This window comes from Oncorhynchus nerka, linkage group LG24 (assembly GCF_034236695.1).
Source record: "Oncorhynchus nerka isolate Pitt River linkage group LG24, Oner_Uvic_2.0, whole genome shotgun sequence".
NCBI classification, from domain to species: Eukaryota; Metazoa; Chordata; class Actinopteri; order Salmoniformes; family Salmonidae; genus Oncorhynchus; species Oncorhynchus nerka.
The window spans coordinates 21,850,945-21,871,538 of NC_088419.1; the positions used below are offsets into that span (position 1 = coordinate 21,850,945).

At 44.1% G+C, this 20,594-nt stretch overlaps 1 protein-coding gene across 3 annotated transcripts in view; it reads right to left on the reverse strand.

The window, feature by feature from the left end:
• LOC115107662 (ephrin type-A receptor 7-like) overlaps positions 1 to 20,594 on the reverse strand; it is a 76,761-nt gene that overhangs the window by 35,801 nt on the left and 20,366 nt on the right. For all 3 annotated transcript variants that reach the window (XM_029631159.2, XM_029631157.2, XM_065008713.1), the window contains exons 4-5: positions 19,106 to 19,261; positions 10,697 to 11,032 (exon numbers count right to left, since the gene is read on the reverse strand). In XM_029631159.2, coding sequence (XP_029487019.1) covers positions 10,697 to 11,032; positions 19,106 to 19,261 — 492 coding nt within the window. The remainder of the gene's footprint in view (positions 1 to 10,696; positions 11,033 to 19,105; positions 19,262 to 20,594) is intronic.

A 20,594-nucleotide genomic window follows, 5' to 3' on the forward strand; every position in this document is an offset into this window, starting at 1 on the left:
CTCTATGTACTTCTATGTACTTTTTTATGGCTTAAAAATGTGTTGTAACAGACCGTATAGGACGCTCCTTCGCTCTGTTTGCGTAGGGTGTGTAGGGCCCTTTGCTGGTCAACTGGATTGAGCAGTAAGTTGCAACTTCTCCAAAGGATCTCCCTGGTTCATCGTAAACAAAATTTGTGTTTCAAGCAAAAGGTGAATATCTTAAAGGGATTGTTCGGGATTTTGGCAATGAAGCCTTTTATCTACTTCCACAGTCAGATTAATTAGTGGATACCATTTTTATGTCTCTGCGTGCAGTTTGAAGGACATTTTTTTCTAGCGTTTGCGCAATTGCCAACTACCCTTAGCCCAATGACTAGAAATCGATGAGAATAGCTACTACAGTGCCTTCAGAAATCATTCACACTGACTTTTTCCACAATTTGTTGTGTTACAGCTTGAATTTAAAATGGATTACATTTAGATTGTTTGTCACTGGCCTACACACAATACCTCATGATGTCAAAGTGGAATAAATGAATACAAAATGAAAAGCTGAAATGTCTTCAGTCAATAAGTACTCAACCCCTTTGTTCTGGCAAGCCTAAATAAGTCCAGGAGTAAAACTGTGCAATAATAATAGTGTTTACCTTGATTTTTGTTTGACTATCTCATCTCTGTATCCCAGACATACAATTATCTGTAAGGTCCCTCAGTCGAGCAGTGAATTTCAAACACAGATTCAACCACAAAGACCAGGGAGGCTTTTCAATGCCTAGCAACTAACTATTGGTCGATTTTTTAAAAAGCAGGCATTGAAAATCCCTTTGAGCATTGTGAAGTTATTAGACTTTGGAGAGTTTATCAATACACCCAATCACTACAAAGATGCAGGTGTCCTTCCTAACTCAGCTGCCGGAGAGGAAGGAAAGAATGGCGCCGGAGGGGATGGCTGACGTTTTACAAGCTCCCAACTAACTATGCTATTTTGTTTGTTTTTTGTTCAATGTTTTGTTGAATCCTACGCTCGTCGGATGTGGCAGGGCATTGAAAACTATTATAGACAACAAAGGGAAACACAGCCGCAAGCTGCCAGTGTGAAAAACTGAGTTTAAAAGTAATTGGCTAAGGTGTATGTAAACTTCTGACTTCAACAAAGTTTACATACACCTAAGCCAAATACATTTAAACTCAGTTTTTCACAATTCCTGACATTTAATCCTAGTAAAAATTCCCTGTTTTAGGTCAGTTAGGATCACCACTCTATTTTAAGAATGTGAAATGTCAGAATAATAGTAGAGAGAATGATTTATTTCAACGTGTATTTATTTCATCACATTTCCAGTGGGTCAGAAGTGTACATACACTCAATTAGTATTTGGTAGCATTGACTTTAAATTGTTTAACTTGGGTCAAACGTTTTGGGTAGCCTTCCACAAGTTTCCCACAATAAGTTGGGTGAATTTTGGCCCACTCCTCCTGACAGAGCTGGTGTAACTGAGTCAGGTTTGTAGGCCTCCTTGCTCACACACGCTTTTTCAGTTCTGCCCACAAATTTCATGTAGAATTGAGGTCAGGGCTTTGTGATGGCCACTCCAATACCTTGACTTTGTTGCCCTTAAGCCATTTTGCCACAACTTTGGAAATATGCTTTGGGTCATTGTCCATTTAGTGCAACAAGGCACTAAAGTAATACAGCAAAAAATGTGGCAAACAATGAAGTTGTGTCTTTAATACAAATCCAATACAACACATTACTGAGCACCACTCTCCATATTTGCAAACATAGTGGTGGCTGCATCATGTTATGGGTATGCTTGTAATCTTTAAGGACTGGGGAATGGAATGGACAAGCAACATCAAGGCTGGAGTTGCTTAGGTACAGTTTTGACTTAAATCTATGGCACGACCTGAAAATTGTTGTCTAGCTATGATCAACAACAAATTTGACAGAACTTGAAGAACTTTGAAAATAAAAATGGGCAATTGGTGCACAAAACCAGGTGTGGAAAGCTCTCAAAGACGTACCCTGCTGTGATCGCTGCCAAAGTATTGACTCATGGGTGTGAATACTTATGTAAATGAGGAATTTCTGTATTTAATTTTCAATACATTTGGAAACATTTCAAAAATATGTTTTCACTTTGTCATTATGGGGTACTGCATAGATGCTAGAGGAAAAAAACAAGGGGTATGAATAATTTCTGAGGACATTGTACCTCTAACTTACTTCATACTGGACGCAGAGACATACAAATGGTATTTACCAGTTCATCTGAACTCTATCCCTTTAAAACAGTTGTTACAACATAATTTCATTCAGCCAAACATTTATAAATGTATCCATTTATCACCATGAATATGTACATTAACAGTCAAAAGTTTGGACACACCTACTCATTAAAGGGTTTTTCTTTATTTTTTACTAATAATGAAGACATCAAAACTATGAAATAACACATATGAAATCTTGTAGTAACCAAAAAAGTGTTAAACAAATCAAAATATATTTTATATTTGAGATTCTTCAAAGTAGCCACCCTTTGTCTTGGGGCTCCCGAGTGGCGCAGCGGTCTAAGGCACTGCATCTCAGTGCTTGAGGCGTCCCTAAAGATACCTTGGTTCGAATCAAGGCTGTATCACATCTGGCTGTGATATGGAGTCCAATAGGGCGGTGCACAATTGTCCCAATGTTGTCCAGGTTTGGCCGGTGTAGGCCATCATTGTAAATAAGAATTTGTTCTTCACTGACCTGCCTCGTTAAATAAAGACAGCTTTGCACACTCTTGGCATTCTCTCAATTAGCTTCACCGGGAATGCTTATCCAACAGTCTTGAAGGAGTTCCCACATATTCTGAGCACTTGTTGGCTGCTTTTCCTTCACTCTGTGGTCCAACTCATCCCAAATCATCTGAATTGGGTTGAGGTCGGGTGATTGTGGAGGCCAGGTCATCTGAAGCAGCACTCCATCACTCTCCTTCTTGGTCAAATAGCCATTAAACAGCCTGGAGGTATGTTAGGTCATTGGCGAGATGGAATGACGTATCACTGCAGAATGATGTGGTAGCCATGCTGGTTAAGTGTGCCTTGAATTCTAAATAAATCACATACAGTGTCACCAGCAAAGCACCCCCACACCATCACACATCCTTCTCCATGCTTCACGGTGGGAACCACACACGTGGAGATCATCCGTTCACCTACTCTGCGCCTCACAAAGACACGGCAGTTGGAACCAATAAACTCAAATTTGGACTCAACAGACCTAAGGACATATTTCCACAGGTCTAATGCCCATTGCTCGTGTTGCTTGGCCCAAGCAAGTCTCTTCTTCTCATTGGTGTCCTTTAGTCGTGGTTTCTTTGTAGCAATTCGACAACGAAGGCCTGATTCACGCAGTCTCCTCTGAACAATTGATGTTGAGATGTGTCTGTTACTAGCATTTATTTCTTCTGCAATTTCTGTGGCTGGTAACTCTGATAAACTTATCCTCTGCAGCAGAGGTAACTCTGGGTCTTCCTTTCCTGTGGCGGTCTTCAATGAGAGCCAGTTTAATCATAGCGCTTGATGGTTTTAGCACCTGCTCATGAAGAAACTTTCAAAGTTCTTGAATTTTTCCTGATTGACAGACCTTCATGTCTTAAAGTAATGATAGACTGTCATTTCTCTTTGCTTATTTGAGCTGTTCTTGCCATAATATGGACTTGGTCTTTTACCAAATAGGGCTATCTTCTGTATACCACCCCTACCTTGTCACAACACAACTGATTGGTTGAAACATATTAAGGAAAGAAATTCTACAAATTAACTTATAACAAGGCACACCTGTTAATTTAAATTCATTCCAGGTGACTACCTCATGAAGCTGGTTAAGAAAATGCCAAGAGTGCAAAGCTGTTATCAGGGTAAAGGGTGGCTACTTTGAAGAATCTCAAATCTCAAATATATTTAGATTTTTTTTTAACACTGTTTTGGTTACTACATGATTCTATATGTGTTATTTCATAGTTTTGATGTCGTCACTATTATTCTACAACATAGAAAATAGTAAAAATAAAGAAAAACCATGGGAGGTAATTACACACTTGGCGTTACAGACAAGAGTTACATACTAATGCTGAACACATTCTTGAACAACTCAGAGGTACACAATAAGTGCCACCTTATTGAAAGCAAGGGTTATTGCATTGCCAAATCCATTCCTCTATATAACAATGCAAGCATTGTCTCTGAACCTGTGTTGAGTCATTTTTATCAGTGCTAACAATATTTTCATAATTTTTCATTAGCGTTGCATTGTTCCCGGGTCATGCTATTAGTTATCCCAGCCCTCGTCTGGTATGTCCGCCCAACCAACAACTACTTCAATTAGGACCTGTCAGTCAAAGAAACTCATTAATAAGAGTCCATCCAATTTTGAATGAACTATATTAGTGTTCCATTTTTGTCCTACTCTTTGTAAGGACATTTATTTCACTGAGCTCATAATCTGTACTAAATGGACTTGTCCTGTATGCCAGTATGTCATATATGCCAATGGTCTTAAAGGATTGAGATGTGAGGTAAAACTAATGATTGATTCCTGGTCCTTGACATAAACAGTGAAGATTGGAAGATGATCAGGGAATGATGCAGTAAAAAGTTCAGTTGCTATGTTGCTACGGTGAACAATAGGCAGCCTGGGAAAAACTTTGCCTCCAACTTTGTTTGCAGTTTCACAGGCGTCTAAATAATTAACTGGTCTCCATCCTGACTTCTGCAAGGAGACACCAGCTAGAAGATGAAACTGAATAGGAATGGGCACCGGAGCCTTTTAACTTTGACAAGTTGGGGGAAAAACATAATCATGAAAAAGTTGCAGTTCCTGGCAAATAACACCATTTTCTACAAATGTTCACGCATAACCGCAAACACAACACTCTCAGACACACACAAACACAAAAGCCTAGACTGAGAGATTGATAGATATTGCTTTCATCAACGTTATCACAGTTTAGAATGACTAAGGAAAACAAAGTTATTATTATTTTTAAATGCTATTTAGTGGACGGTAACAATGCACTGGGCACAGACGTCAATTCAATGTCTATTCCACATTGGTTCAAGGTAATTTAATTGAAATGACGTAGAAACAACGTTGATTCAACCAGTGTGTGCCCACTGGGAAATGTCTTTCACAGCTCTTCCACACAGTCGGTCTGCAACGGTGTCTGTAAATGTGTCCTTTCCAAGGCAGAGAAAGAGAAACAGGACTGTCATTCTGACAGGGTGCACGGAGAGCTTAAACTTGTGTGTTCCCATAGAAAAGCCCCTCTGCCACTGGGCTGTCCACTGTCGGTGACCAAGTCAAGGGGAAAGACGGAACACTGTGGGGCTACTGTGAGCTAAAGCTCAGTCATGCACGGCAGATTCAGAGGGATTTAGGTGGCTCGTCTGCCAGCAATAAAAGACTGAAACAGGATACTTGGGGAGATTAATTACCTAGATAGGCCACGATAATGCCATTTAAATGGGAAAGTAATTAAAGTGCACCTTCCATGAAAATTATTCATTGCTGACGGATTGGGTGACAGACAAATCAGGAGGCATTTACAGAAAGCAACAGGTTAAGTGCCAGAGAGCTTGTGCTTCGAGGAGACCACCGCTGTCTTATTGCAGCTGTTGAATCGGACTGCTTTGCCCGGCTCTCATCAAATTACTGCATGTGGAGGGGCAGAGCAAAAAGAGAGAGAAAAGAATGGGCTCCCAGGTAACGTAAAACCACAGACAAACGCTAGAAAGGAGTATCCGCTTAAGTAGAAAATTACACCGGTTCGGGTGGTGGAAGTCAGTGGGGAATCCTCCGAATCAATCAATCCATTCTGTTTAAGGCCACCATGACAGATTAGGAATAAATCAATGGGCCTTATTGTTCCCAAAAGTGTTACTCTCACCAATGCATTCAGCAATATCCATTTTGTGGTGATGAAGTGTGGATAAAGTGACCATATAGATTACCGCTGGAGAACCTGAGAGTATCGGCTTGCATGGTTTTGCCCTAGAAGTCCAAATACTTCACACTCCCAACATTTATCTAACTAATTTCACTGTGTTAAGGGAGATTGATTATCCAATCATTACACTAATACTTTTATGTTGCTGTACACCTTCATTCAAATGACTGACATCAGGCAGTCAAGTAGTCCTGACAATACTAGCAGGCCAACAACTTTGTTGAAAGGGAGATATTTGTTTCTCACGCAAAGCTAGAGCAGAGAGGCTTTTCAGATCAAAGTGAAATGCTTAACTTACATTCATGCGTGTTAGAATGCATATTTCCCTGGGTGAATTGGTAGCAAAGGGAATAGCGTGTTCTTCCCTTTGAATGTTTAAATAGGTTTGGTCATGAGGGCACTCCAATCTCCTTTATAGTACAAATGAAGTTAATCAAACAATAGTCCTGAAGGAGATTCTCTCAAAATAAACAAATAAGCAATTGTTTTATCTGAATCCATTCATCTATAACAATTTATTCAAGAAAGGCTTCCTATATTTTCCATACACTTCACCTCAACAGTTCCACCATGAAAGATGATGTCATAAAGAATAAAAGACAACCCCAATCTTCATCTAGGTGTAAATAATACATGTTGCTTAGTTACAGTATATCCCAGTCCCACTCTGACTCATGCATGCTAGAGGGCTCTGAACACAAACAGCATTGCTCAGCGATAGTAGAAGTTTCTTTCTGATCGCTGCTCCTGGCTAATATGAGCAGTCAGCATTCAAATCATTTACCACAGCTTTTCCCTTTCTCTCTTTATGATATTGTTTATGCCTCTTGCTGCTTGTACCTCAACAGCATCATCATCTGTGGCTGAGTGTCCCGCCACCACAACACTCCTATAGCCATTCCACTTAACCAATTCCAATCTTATTTCTACCTTGTTCTCCAGTGAATTTTCTGTCTGAGATGTGCACACACACTCTGTTGAATAAATATGAATGGTTATTCCATGAAAGGTTCCCACTCACTGGCTCCTGCCAGAACAGAAGGCCTTGTTTACAAGTGTGGCGGCATGAAAGCAGCCGGAGCACGGAGGACCTTCGAGGATGGCTCTGTAGAGTTGTCCAGCAACAATAGAGCCCTGATTGAAATGCACTCTCTGTCTAGCTAGCCTAACTTTCCACGAAAAGAAAAACTCCACATCATCAAGATGTGATGACAAATTTCTATTCATTCACCTGTGGAGGAGGTGGTGAGGACTCGGGGGGGGGTAGTCGGATAGAAATCAAGATGATGAACTTGCACTGCGTCTCCAACAGCAGCTATTTAAACACTGAGATGAGAGGTAATTAGGTTTTACTTGGAACAATAAGCACTCAGCACCTTGTACAGTTCCTCAGCTCCACGGCTGCAGCCTGCCTCATCACAGCCTCACTCCACACACTTCCTTTGGTATAATTAGGGGAGGTGTGAATTCCTCATCAGATGGATCACCATCTGCATTCGAGCAGCACTGCGGAGCATTCCTTCCCCCAGTCAGTCCCTCTACTCCTCTCCTCCAGCTCCCTCTCCTCTCCTCTGCACAGGCTGATTATCATGCAGGAGAAGAGAGAGGCACCACCCGCTAGAGGGTTTCTCCTCTCCCTCCTCTCTTTAAGACCTTTTCTGAACCACAGCTCGCTTTCTCTCTCTCTCGCTTTCTCTCTCGCTTTTTCTCTCTCTCTCTCTCTCTCTCTCTCTCCCCCCCATCCCCTTCCCCAGGAAAGGTTAATCAATTCTGGATGATGAGCCGTAAAGGGTTTAATAATGCAGTCATTCTTTAACGATGTGGCCATGCATGCTTGCTAGGAAAGGGGCCATTGTTTTAGGAAGCGCCGACGTTCCAATTACAAAGCGCTGGAGCGTTCCCTAACGGCTCCGGGAAGAGCAGCCGGACACAGTGAGGGGCCAGTGCTAAGAACTGAGCAGGACGGGGTTAATGTCTGGCCTTCTACGTGCACAACAACACTCAGATTCTTCCTGCTCTCTCACATGAAGATCTCACTAACAATATGTGTTTGCCCATCATCAAACTGAAGCCAAACAATCTCTTACATCCATAATGTTGAAATCAGTCATCATGTATCTAGGCTATAGGTTAATAAAACATATATCAACACATCTCATTACAATAAATAGTGGAGTGCATCTTAAACTAGGTTTGCTTCAAATAGTAGCCTACATAGCTTCAAATAGTAGCCTACATAGCTTCAAATAGTAGCCTACAAAGCTTCAAATAGTAGCCTACAAAGCTTCAAATAGTAGCCTACATAGCTTCAAATAGTAGCCTACATAGCTTCAAATAGTAGCCTACATAGCTTCAAATAGTAGCCTACATAGCTTCAAATAGTAGCCTACATAGCTTCAAATTCCTTCCTCATCAAAATGCGTCCCTTTATTTCCTTCCATTTATGATGGCTAAATATTCCTCAGGGTGAGCAGAGTAATTGTCTGTTGTCAACATGTAATTATAAGAGGCTTTGAAAGAGCCATGTGTTAATTGTTTTCCCTATGTTTTCCTGCAGGTCTCCCTCCTTGCAGTGTCCATGTGTCCTTGGCAAGGCAACCACCAGCACCATCCAGCGTGTGTCTCTGTCATCAACTGTGTCACAGAACATACATCATTCCCTACAGTTTATCCCAAATGTATTCTGCTGCCTGGCAGCAATTACCATCCTATTCCACCCATTTCTCTCTCTGTAACCTTCTGGCAATTTAAGAATGGAGGTTGTGGCCATATTCGTTTCTCTACTTTGTTTATTTGATCTTTTCATTTCTCAATACATGCCAAATATGGTACAATTTTCTATAGTGCAATCAAACGTTGCAGAATGTAACAGATACTGTATGAAGCTTAATCTTACTAGAAGAGTATCATAGCACCATAGGACATGGCTGGATGTGCAGGACTAACCCAATTCTTTCAGCAAAGAATTCAAAGACTTGCAGCTCTTCTCCATTCATGTATAAGGTTGGGTAGGGGTGATACTAAACCCCAAAAGAAAACATCCCTTTCCTCATTTCAGTTAGCCAGTAATCTGAAAGGTGCCTCAAAGTAAAACTTAAACGTATACCACAATAGCCTATTGAGTGCCCCACATGAGTCCCAGAATGCTCGTACAAATGTAGGATCTTAATTTGATCACCCTGTTGCAGGAGAACTTTTAAACATTTAAAACTGGTAGTGTATTCAAGGTTTAAAAATGTTTCTGAAGTTTGTCATTTCCACTTTTAAATGTCGGACATCAGAAAAATGTATCGGCCCCTACAAAAATGTCCATTAATTACAATGCACATAATAATTCACATTTCCTGTTGGTGAAGGGTTATTTTCCTGCTGTAGAAAAGTGACTCAAATGAAAGATCCTACATCTGTAGATACTGGTAAGCAACATGGTTATGATGATAATATTCCCCAAACCCTCTTTATATGACACAATGGCTATGCAATCCTCTTTTTTGAAATGATTAAACCATACAATCTACTTGCCGTGAATTCGCTCAACATTTACATTACGTTCATTCATCTAACAGACTCCCATCCAGAGCGATCCACAGGAGCAATCAGGGTCAACACCCTGCTCAAGGCCACGTCCACAGTTCTCCCACACGGTCAAAAACAGGGACCTGTGCAGTCCTCTTTCAATAACACTAGTTAGTAGGTCCTTTTTACGCCAACTGGATTTCATGGATGCTTGACCATGATGGACACATCTTGTTTGGTGGATCCATAGAAATAATGAACAAATAAAAAGATCTAGTGCAGCCTTGAGTTGGAGTGTGTCACCCCAAAAAATACAGCATTTTAATTATGGTAGGTTCCCAAGGGGCGTTTAGCGACACGCACTGTTTCCTATGGTAAAACTGGCAGCAAGCCTTGCTACATTAATAATGTTTGCCACCATAGCTCTGACGCACACTTTAAATTAATCTGGGGAATATGCAAACTGTAAATGTTGTGGATAATATCAGCCTATGATCATTAAAGCCAAAGTAGAATGCTTAAGGTACTTAAGGTGCATGTTCTCAATTGAACTTCACTAATGACTTCAGTGCAAAATACCCATATAATTCTGTCAGAATGTGCTGAGACTAAAGAGCAAACTTTTAACATTATATTGTATCCTAAAATGGCCATATTTGACTCACTTATCCTGAACAACTAGAAGACCAAAAAATGCTGCATATGAACATTAATTACATTTCTTTGTAACGCAATCATGAAAGCAATTCCAGCTCACACCAGCCCTCATCAACCCACACCAGCCCACAGCAGCCCTCACCAGCCCACAGCAGCCCTCACCAGCCCACAGCAGCCCTCACCAGCCCTTGCCAGCCCTCACCAGCCCTCACCAGCCCCCAGCAGCCCTCACCAGCCCACAGCAGCCCTCACCAGCCCACACCAGCCCACAGCAGCCCTCACCAGCCCACAGCAGCCCTCACCAGCCCACAGCAGCCCTCACCAGCCCACAGCAGCCCACACCAGCCCACAGCCCACAGCAGCCCACAGCAGCCCTCACCAGCCCACACCAGCCCTCACCAGCCCACAGCAGCCCTCACCAGCCCACACCAGCCCTCACCAGCCCACACCAGCCCACAGCAGAGGAATATTGAAGTTCCCCAGCACTTCTACTTTCTCTCAGTGTTCTAGGCAATTAAACTGAACTGAATAGTGTAACTCTATGAGCCTACCTGCTTGACTGGTGGCGACGCTGACTGCGGCAAAAAGCCTCTGGGTGCGGCTGAGGTCAGAGACCCCGTTGACGGCCTCCACCTCAAAGGTGTAGTTGGCGTGGGCCAGTAGGTCCACCACATTTACGTAGGTGTCCACTAATTCCGCCTGCTGGGGGGAGTATCCCACGTTCCCCCCGCACGGCACGCACTCCTCGGGCTCCCAGCTGCAGCGCCGGCACATAATCCTGTAGGTGACGTCGTTGCGACCGCCCATGTCGGCCGGCGGGCTCCACTCCAGGCTGACGGTGGTCTGGTTGATGTTGTAAACCAGGTTCTGTGGTGCCGAGGGAGGTCCTGTCAGGGCAGGAGGGAAGACAATGAGAGGAGGGAGAGGAGGAAAGGCGGGAGACGATTTAATGAGGAAGAGGAGGGAGAGTTAAATAACAGAGTGCCAGGGAAGGAAAGTGACAGCCAACCATATGTGTGCACTGACTGGATCTGTGGTTCACCGTTCTGTTCTGTTCCCTCAGACTGAATGCCACGGGACATGCCAGCTCTAAGCCTGACACACAATTATGACAGAACTCAGATCTAAAAAGAAAAACTAGTGCAGGTCGTCAGAGGAAGTTAAATACAAGTAAGGTCAATGTAGAGGAGGTGCTGAAATGGAAATAACCCATGGAGACCATTATAATGCAAAATGACTGCATTTACTACCACTCTGATATGATGCTGTGCATGCTAAATATGAATGTTAATCGTTAGCCACTGGTCGTGTGCCCAACGTCATTTGTTTTCTCCCATTTAAGGGGTGTTTTCATTGTTAATCAGCAACAATTATGAATTATTCATGTCTGAAGTATTCAACATTGTAATGTCAAGTGTGCAACAGTATTTACTTTTGAGTGTGATTATCCTTTTATAGAGATTAGACCTATTGGAAGGTGTGAATGGCTCATGCCAGGACAAGGTAGACCCTTTTTGGATGCCCGTTCTCTTCATTCGATGGTCATGCATCCACAATTCACAAATCAGTGTTTACATTAAAACATGGAATAGGCCTATATGAAAAATGTAAGATTTGTAGGAATATCCCATTTTGAAATGATTAAGATGTCATTACATTGTATAATTATTCATCCTGAACGGAGGATCAAAGGGAGGCATAAAGGGGCATTAACTCTCCCTCAGTCCTCCCCAAAATAGAATTATCCCATGGTGAGACAAAGGGTTTCCTTTCCAATGAATTGCAGAGACACTAAACATATACATTTGAGTAAAATAGGCAGACAGACAAGTCTGACTCACCCCAGAATTTACAAGTGAAATTAAATCTCACAACAGCCTCACAACAGCCTATAGAATAACAATCAGTTCCAGAAAGTCTCCAAACTGCACAACACAAACCATTGCCCTCTGAACAGGGGGTGTAATGGCAAAGAATGACATTCCTCTCATAAAAACAATGATTTACAAATGGCTGCTTTTATCATTCAAATTCCAGCCCTTGTTTTTATGACCCAGATGTTTACATACTGTACACTTGAAATTGAGTGCTCGTTTTATAGCCCCCTTAATGCACCATACAGATGTAGGATCTTAATCATACACAGTTTGCTACAACAGGAAAATAGTCCTGCAGCAACAGGAAATGTGTATTATAATTACTGGACATTTTGTTGTAGGGGTTGACACATTTTCCGTTAGGGCAAATAAAGTCTGACGATTGAAAGTGGAAATTAGAAACTTTAGAAGCCTTTTAAAACTTTGAATACCTACACCTGTAGATTATGATTTGTAATCTTTGTTCATGAGCAGTTTTAAAAAACATCTACAATTCTAAACGACTCCATTTTCATCAGAATGGTTCCTCTAGTGAACCCTCGCAAGGAGCTTCTCAACCCATTTAATGAGACAGACGTATTTACAAACAGGCAATAGGTATGCTTAGAGCGGAAACTACAATCGTCTGTGTCAAAAATACTGCACATTTTGTTATTTTACTCATTCCTCCCAGAGGGAGAAGATGGTGAGACTCGGGGCTCTGGAGATGAAAGAGACACCTGTGGCAGGTGAAGAGGAGTGGCGGCGTGACTCTAGCGAGCACCAAGGCACAACTTCAGCACTGTCGCCGACACTCAACCTGCGTCCTTAAGAATCTTCAGGTACAAAGAGCGAGTCACACAAACAAGCACACGTGCACGCACGCACGCACGCACACACACACACACACACACACACACACACACACACACACACACACACACACACACACACACACACACACACACACACACACACACACACACACACACACGTCTCTGGGGTCTGTTGGTACTGCATTACAATGATCACGGTTACCAACAGATAATAGCTAGTTTTACTCAGCCACTCTCATTGGGTCTCAAGTGACAAAGACCAGGGTAGTGATTTCAGAGATAACAGCTGGAGGAGGATATTGAAATAGAATTTGAGTGGCCTGTGTTTTGGTCTTGGTCTTGTTTTTGCAGACATGCAATACGGTGCAAGCTTCCCCTCTTTGTCCTTGGCTAGACATAGTGCTTCCTGTTCACTGGGTTGGCTTGGTTCCCTGCCTCGACACAGTCCTCTCCAAGCCACTGTAGGGTGAGGTGACACTGTCCTCCCCCCGCCTCACCTGCAGCTCGGAGGCGCGACACATCCCGAGCGTCCACCGTCTGTCTGCTGATCGCGGTAGCTCAAGGGCTTGCTGCTCTCGCCTCTCTGTCTCTTTATGTTTCCCTCTCTTACCCCCCTTCCAGGTGAAGTTTAATTTCCCTCTCTCACCCCCTCCTCCCAGTGAAGTTTAATTTCCCCCTCTCACCCCCTCCTACCAGTGAAGTTTAATTTCCCTCTCTCACCCCCTCTCACCCCCTCCCGGTGAAGTTTAATTTCCCTCTATCACCCCCTCCTCTAGGTGATATTTCTATTCCCTCTCTCACCCCCTCCTCCCGGTGAAGTTTAATTTCCCTCTCTCACCCCCTCCTCCCGGTGAAGTTTAATTTCCCTCTCTCACCCCTCCCGGTGAAGTTTTGTTTCCCTCTCTCACTCCCTCCTCCCGGTGAAGTTTCATTTCCCTCTCTCACCCCCTCCTCACAGTGAAGTTTCCTTTCCTTCTCTCACCCCCTCCTCCCAGTGAAGTTTCCTTTCCCTCTCTCACCCCCTCCTCCCGGTGAAGTTTCCTTTCCCTCTCTCACCCCCTCCTCCCAGTGAAGTTTCCTTTCCCCCTCTCACCCCCTCCTCTCGGTGAAGTTTCATTTCCCTCTCTCACCCCCTCCTCCCGGTGAAGTTTCATTTCCCTCTCTCACCCCCTCTTCGCAGTAAAGTTTCCTTTCCCTCTCTCACCCCCTCCTCCCAGTGAAGTTTCCTTTCCCTCTCTCACTCCCTCCTTCAGGTGAAGTTTCCTTTCCCTCTCTCACCCCCTCCTCCCGGTGAAGTTTAATTTCCCTCTCTCACCCCCTCCTCCCAGTGAAGTTTCATTTCCCTCTCACCCCCTCCTCCCAGTGAAGTTTCCTTTCCCTCTCTCACCTCCCAGTGAAGTTTCCTTTCCCTCTCTCACCCCTCCTCCCGGTGAAGTTTAATTTCCCTCTCTCACCCCCTCCTCCCAGTGAAGTTTCATTTCCCTCTCTCACCCCCTCCTCCCAGTGAAGTTTCCTTTCCCTCTCTCACCCCCTCCTTCAGGTGAAGTTTCCTTTCCCTCTCTCACCCCTCCTCCCGGTGAAGTTTAATTTCCCTCTCTCACCCCCTTCTCCCAGTGAAGTTTCCTTTCCCTCTCTCACCCCCTCCTCCCGGTGAAGTTTCATTTCCCTCTCTCACCCCCTCCTCCCAAATGCATGCTTTTCAACCGATCGCTGCCTGCACCCGCATGCCCGACTAGCATCACCACCCTGGATGGTTCCGACCTTGAATATGTGGACATCTATAAGTACTTAGTTGTCTGGCTAGACTGCAAACTCTCCTTCCAGACTCATATCAAACATCTCCAATCGAAAATCAAATCAAGAGTCGGCTTTCTATTCCGCAACAAAGCCTCCTTCACTCACGCCGCCAAGCTTACCCTAGTAAAACTGACTATCCTACCGATCCTCGACTTCGGCGATGTCATCTACAAAATGGCTTCCAACACTCTACTCAGCAAACTGGATGCAGTCTATCACAGTGCCATCCGTTTTGTCACTCAAGCACCTTATACCACCCACCACTGCGACTTGTATGCTCTAGTCGGCTGGCCCTCGCTACATATTCGTCGCCAGACCCACTGGCTCCAGGTCATCTACAAGTCCATGCTAGGTAAAGCTCCGCCTTATCTCAGTTCACTGGTCACGATGGCAACACCCATCCGTAGCACGCGCTCCAGCAGGTGTATCTCATTGATCATCCCTAAAGCCAACATCTCATTCGGCCGCCTTTCGTTCCAGTACTCTGCTGCCTGTGACTGGAACGAATTGCAAAAATCGCTGAAGTTGGAGACTTTTATCTCCCTCACCAACTTCAAACATCAGCTATCTGAGCAGCTAACCGATCGCTGCAGCTGTACATAGTCTATTGGTAAATAGCCCACCCATTTTCACCTACCTCATCCCCATACTGTTTTATTTATTTACTTTTCTGCTCTTTTGCACACCAATATCTCTACCTGTACATGACCATCTGATCATTTATCACTCCAGTGTTAATCTGCAAAATTGTAATTATTCGCCTACCTCATGCCTTTTGCACACATTGTATATAGACTCCCCCTTTTTTTTCTACTGTGTTATTGACTTTTTAATTGTTTACTCCATGTGTAACTCTGTGTTGTCTGTTCACACTGCTATGCTTTATCTTGGCCAGGTCGCAGTTGCAAATGAGAACTTGTTCTCAACTAGCCTACCTGGTTAAATAAAGGTGAAATAAAAAATACAAAATTAAGTTTCCTTTCCCTCTCTCACCCCCTCCTCCTGGTGAAGTTTCATTTTCCTCTCTCACCCCTTCCTCCTGGTGAAGTTTCCTTTCCCTCTCTCACCCCCTCCTCCCAGTGAAGTTTCCTTTCCCTCTCTCACCCCTTCCTCCTGGTGAAGTTTCCTTTCCCTCTCTCACCCCCTCCTCCTGGTGAAGTTTCATTTCACGGATTGGCCTTCCATAGCCCTAACAGTCTAAGATGTCTCAGTCACATGCTAGCTTCTTCCTTCCAACACGGCATTGTGTTGTGTGCTCATATGTGTGTGTCAGCACGCACGTACGTGTGTGTGTGCGTGCGTGTGAGTGTGTGCATGTGTGTCCTGCCACCTCCTTCTCATAGCGTAATGCAGCTATTTCTCCAGAGACAGGGTGAACCTGTGATATTGCTGATGAATAACCGCCTCTGACAGCACGTTCTCACTCCCCCAAAGTGTCAACAGAATCTAATGGACGTTTCTCAACTGAATTATATTGCATAAATCAAGATGGCTGACTATTTTGGTTAATAGCAGTTAGTTGATCATTAGGTCATCTTCCTGAGCCTGTCGCTTGTCTGTTTAGAGTTGAGTTAGTCAGAGGGCTTAGGAGAAAAGAATCCTGTGCTTATCTGGTGTGAGAGAAAGCTGCGCTGGGAGAGAGAAGTGCTCCAGGCTGTCTCAGCCCTCCACTGCCCTACAGATGTACAATCTTAATTTGATCACCCTGTTGCGGGAAATGTAAAACTTTGGAGTTTAAAAAGACTTCTGAAGGTTGTAATTTTCATTTAGAAATGTCAGACTTGATTTGACCTTAAATAAAAATGTATCAACCCCTACAAAAATGATAATCCACATAATAATTAACATTTCCTGTTGCTGCAAAATGATTTCCCTGCTTTATCAAACTGTCTCAAATTAAAATCATACATCTGTATTAGCTCACTAATTGGAGGGATGGAAGGAGAAAGGGGAGGCTGGTATTCAAATCAGCCAAGCAGTAATCCTTAATCTACAAACACGTGTCATGACCTTTGACCTGGGTGATTAAAACTTGGCTGAGTGAAGCCATGCAGAAGAGAGGGAGGCTGTGATAGGAGGAGAGGAGTGGGGCTCTTACATTTCACTGGCACCCGAACACCCCCTAGCAACTACAGGCAGGAATCAGAATGGACTGTTTCTTTCTCTCTGTTTCTCTCTGTTTCTCTCACTCCCTTTCCCTCTCCTTCTGTGAGATGTCAACTTGTTGAGGTGGCAAATTTGAGTGGGACGGGGGGCGAGAGGAGCTGGGGGGAAGGAAGGGGGAGATGGGGAAGAGGGGCTGGAGGGGGGAAGGGGGAGATGGGGGAGAGGGGCTGGAGGGGAGGACGGGGTGAGATGGCTGATCACAACTGCCCTTTTCAGATGCTACTACCACCAGCACTACTCACAGCTGTCACATGATTGATGCCCACTCCCCAACCAGTCAACAGCTTCAAGTCTTTGCCCCAGCTTCTGCTTGGAATTTTTTTTGCAGCATTCCTGCAGTGTCACCCACATACAGTTCTCATTATCTCTTGGCTTTGCATAAAAATGGAGTAAGCAAATATTGTAAAAAGATTATCATACAATGTTTTTTCCCTTCTCTCCCAACATGCAATATTTGCAACAATTATAATGCAAAATATATTGTTTGACTAGTGTCCTAATTTTTGTTCTGCGTGGCTTTTTGCCTCTTGCAGTGAATTACCTCCCGTGATGTTGCATCTTTATATTCCCCTTCGTCCAATCTTCATCTTAAGATGTCTAATCCATCTGCTGCAGAGATCTATCTGTTTGTGCAGAGCCTAACATAAGGGAGGTTTACAAGCGCCCATTTCAAAATATGTCAATCAAGCTGTTTGCTCAAGCAATGTAAATTCGCTTTCGTTTACTATTGTATCCCAGACCATACAAGACCCCACAAAGAAAATGTCCACGAACATTGATGTGGTCACAATAACTTCACCCAGCAATAATTTACATATGCAGGCATAAAAGCATTGTTAACCTTCTCTATTGGTTGAATGGAAAGAATTAAACTTTACTTAATATTGGTAATTTTGAATACAATGAATATTTTTCTATGTTGTATAAATCTAGACATAGTGAATCTGTGAAATAGAGAGCTCAATCTCCTGTTTCTTCCAAAGTGATTCTTCACAGCAGAACAGGCAGAGGGCATCGACAAATAACAAACCAGATGTGTTCTTCTCTTGGTCAATGTGAGGGATTTGCTTTCATAAAAGCCACAGGACGGCCCTGGTGGAGAGTGGTTACCGTGGAAATGTGGGCTTTTTTTCTACCAGTTTTTGATTGGAGAAGGTAAGGGGTGGGAAGGGATAGGTACCAGGCAACAATTAGGTCAAATTGCATTCAGTGTGTCCTGTCCTTGTTTCAAGTCAATGACTGTATTAAGACTGGCCAGAAAAAACACGGGAAGAGCTCAACAGAGAGAGAGAGACCATCCTGATTCCTGCCTGTAGTTGCTAGGGAATGGTTGGGGGGCAGTGAAATGTAAGAGAGAGAGAGAGAGAGAGAGAGAGAGAGAGAGAGAGAGAGACGCTGGAATAACTCACTAATGATAAATCAGCCTGTCAGACTTACAGAAGAAGTCCACTTTTCCACCTCACCTTATTAGCCCAGTCTTGTACCACCCTGCCCACGCTACTGTTCCTTTAAATGAAGACTAATTTCATTGTCCCCGTTCTCTCTCCCCGTTCTCTCTCTCTCTCGCTCCCTCTTCCTCACCCTCTTCCTCTCCATCTACATCTACCTCTCTTTCTCTATCTGTCCCCCTATCTCTCCCCGTTCTCTCTCTCTCTCCCCGTTCTCTCTCTCTCTCTCTCTCTCTCTCGCTCCCTCTTCCTCTCCCTCCACATCTACATCTACCTCTCTTTCTCTATCTGTCCCCCTCTTCTCCCTCTCTCTCTCAATCTCTGTGTAGACTGTCATTGGTTTGAGGGGGGGGGGGGGTGTAAAAATACCCCTTGGCTCTCCTGAATCAACCTGTTTGGGAGCAACAGGAGTGGATTTGGGAGCAAATGAGCCCCACCCTGTAAAATGAATCCCCTGGCCTGTGTAAACAAGTCATCAATGCTTGTCACATAATTGCCACATTGGCCAGGACAAATGGAGACACAGGGTGCTGCCAGGGCTACTGCTGCTGACTGTAATTGCAATCTTTTAGATGGGAAATGGCAAATTAGCTACCAGCTAGGGGGGGGGACAGACACCCAGGCCCATTAACATCATTCTAAAGACATATTGGGAAGCTTAAGCAGGGCTCTGGTATGGACTCTGGAGTGGGTTTTCACCAGACTTCTCCAGATTAAACATTCTCAGGGTGGTCAGTAGGGATCTGGAAGGGGTGCGAGATTGTTTGTACGTGTGCTAGGATGTGTTAATGGGGGCATAAATGCAGACTCTACTCCAGGTCCTTCCTTCATTTACTTAGCAACACTCCAGTACTTACTTGTGCAGGCCACAGAGGGTGGGTCTGAGTGCGCCCGGTAGTAGCCGTCCTCACAGTCGCAGCGCCACAAGCCCTCCCGGTCATTGTAGCTGTGTGCTGGGCAGCGCGAACACTGCAGGTCCTGGGACGAGGACTTGTAGAACCCACGGCCACATGCTATGACCAGGAGAAGAGGAGAAGGGAGAGAGCGAGAGAGAGAGAGAGAGCGAGAGAGAGAGAGAGAGAGAGAGAGAGAGAGAGAGAGAGAGAGAGAGAGAGAGAGAGAGAGAGAGAGAGAGAGAGAAAATATTTTAGTTCACACTTGAATTCCCATAAAAGAGAAAGGGCATGATGGAACAGAGCATTACACTTGTGCTCACATCACAGAACAGCTGGTGTTTGGATCAACCTGCCCCTCTGGCATCATCAACAAGCTTAACAAACTCTACTTAAAAACACATCACAAATATCACCATGGCAAAGCCTGCACTGCATGGGGAAAAATCACTGCTTATTAACCAGAGGAAAAATCTGGCTATATTTGGTGCATATTTTATCCTTTAGTCTTTAAGTTACTCAGTGTCCAAATCAATAAGGACTTAAATATGGTCCAATCACACACACAGACGTGAAGAAGGGGTGACATCGCTTCTTCCCCTTCAGGAGGTTAAAAAGGTTTGTCATGGGCCCTCAAATCCTCAAAAAGTTATTCAGCTGCACCATTGAGAGCATCTTGACAGGCGGCATAACTGCTTGGTATGGCAACAGCACCGCCCTCGATCACATGGTGCTACAGAGGGTTGTGCGGACAGCCCAGTACATCACTGGGGCCGAGCTCCCTGCCATCCAGGACATCTATATCAGGTGGTGTGAAAAGAAGGGCCGGAAAATCGCCAAAGACTCCAACCACCCAAGCTCTTCTCTCTGCTTCCGCACGGCAAGTGGTACCGGTGCATCAAGTCTGACACCAACAGCTTCTATACCCAAGCCATAAGACTAAATAGATAACAGAATGGCTACACTGACTATCTGAGTTGACCCTAGTATTTTATTTTTATTTTTGTCTCCATGCACACTCACAGGACCCTACACACTTACGCACACTGACACTCCAACACACACATAACATACACACACATTTATAGACTCTATACACACACACACACACACACACACACACACACACACACACACACACACACACACACACACACACACACACACACACACACACACACACACACACACACACACACACACACACACATAATAATAATTTACTCTGCTGCTACTCAGTGTATCATTTTGGGGCAGCAGGGTAGCCTAGTGGTTAGAGCGTTGGACTAGTAACCGGAAGGTTGCAAGTTCAAACCCCTGAGCTGACAAGGTACAAATCTGTTGTTCTGCCCCTGAACAGGCAGTTAACCCACTGTTCCTAGGCTGTCATTGAAAATAAGAATGTGTTCTTAACCTCTTAAGTCGACCCTCTACTTTTTTGAACATTCTGTTA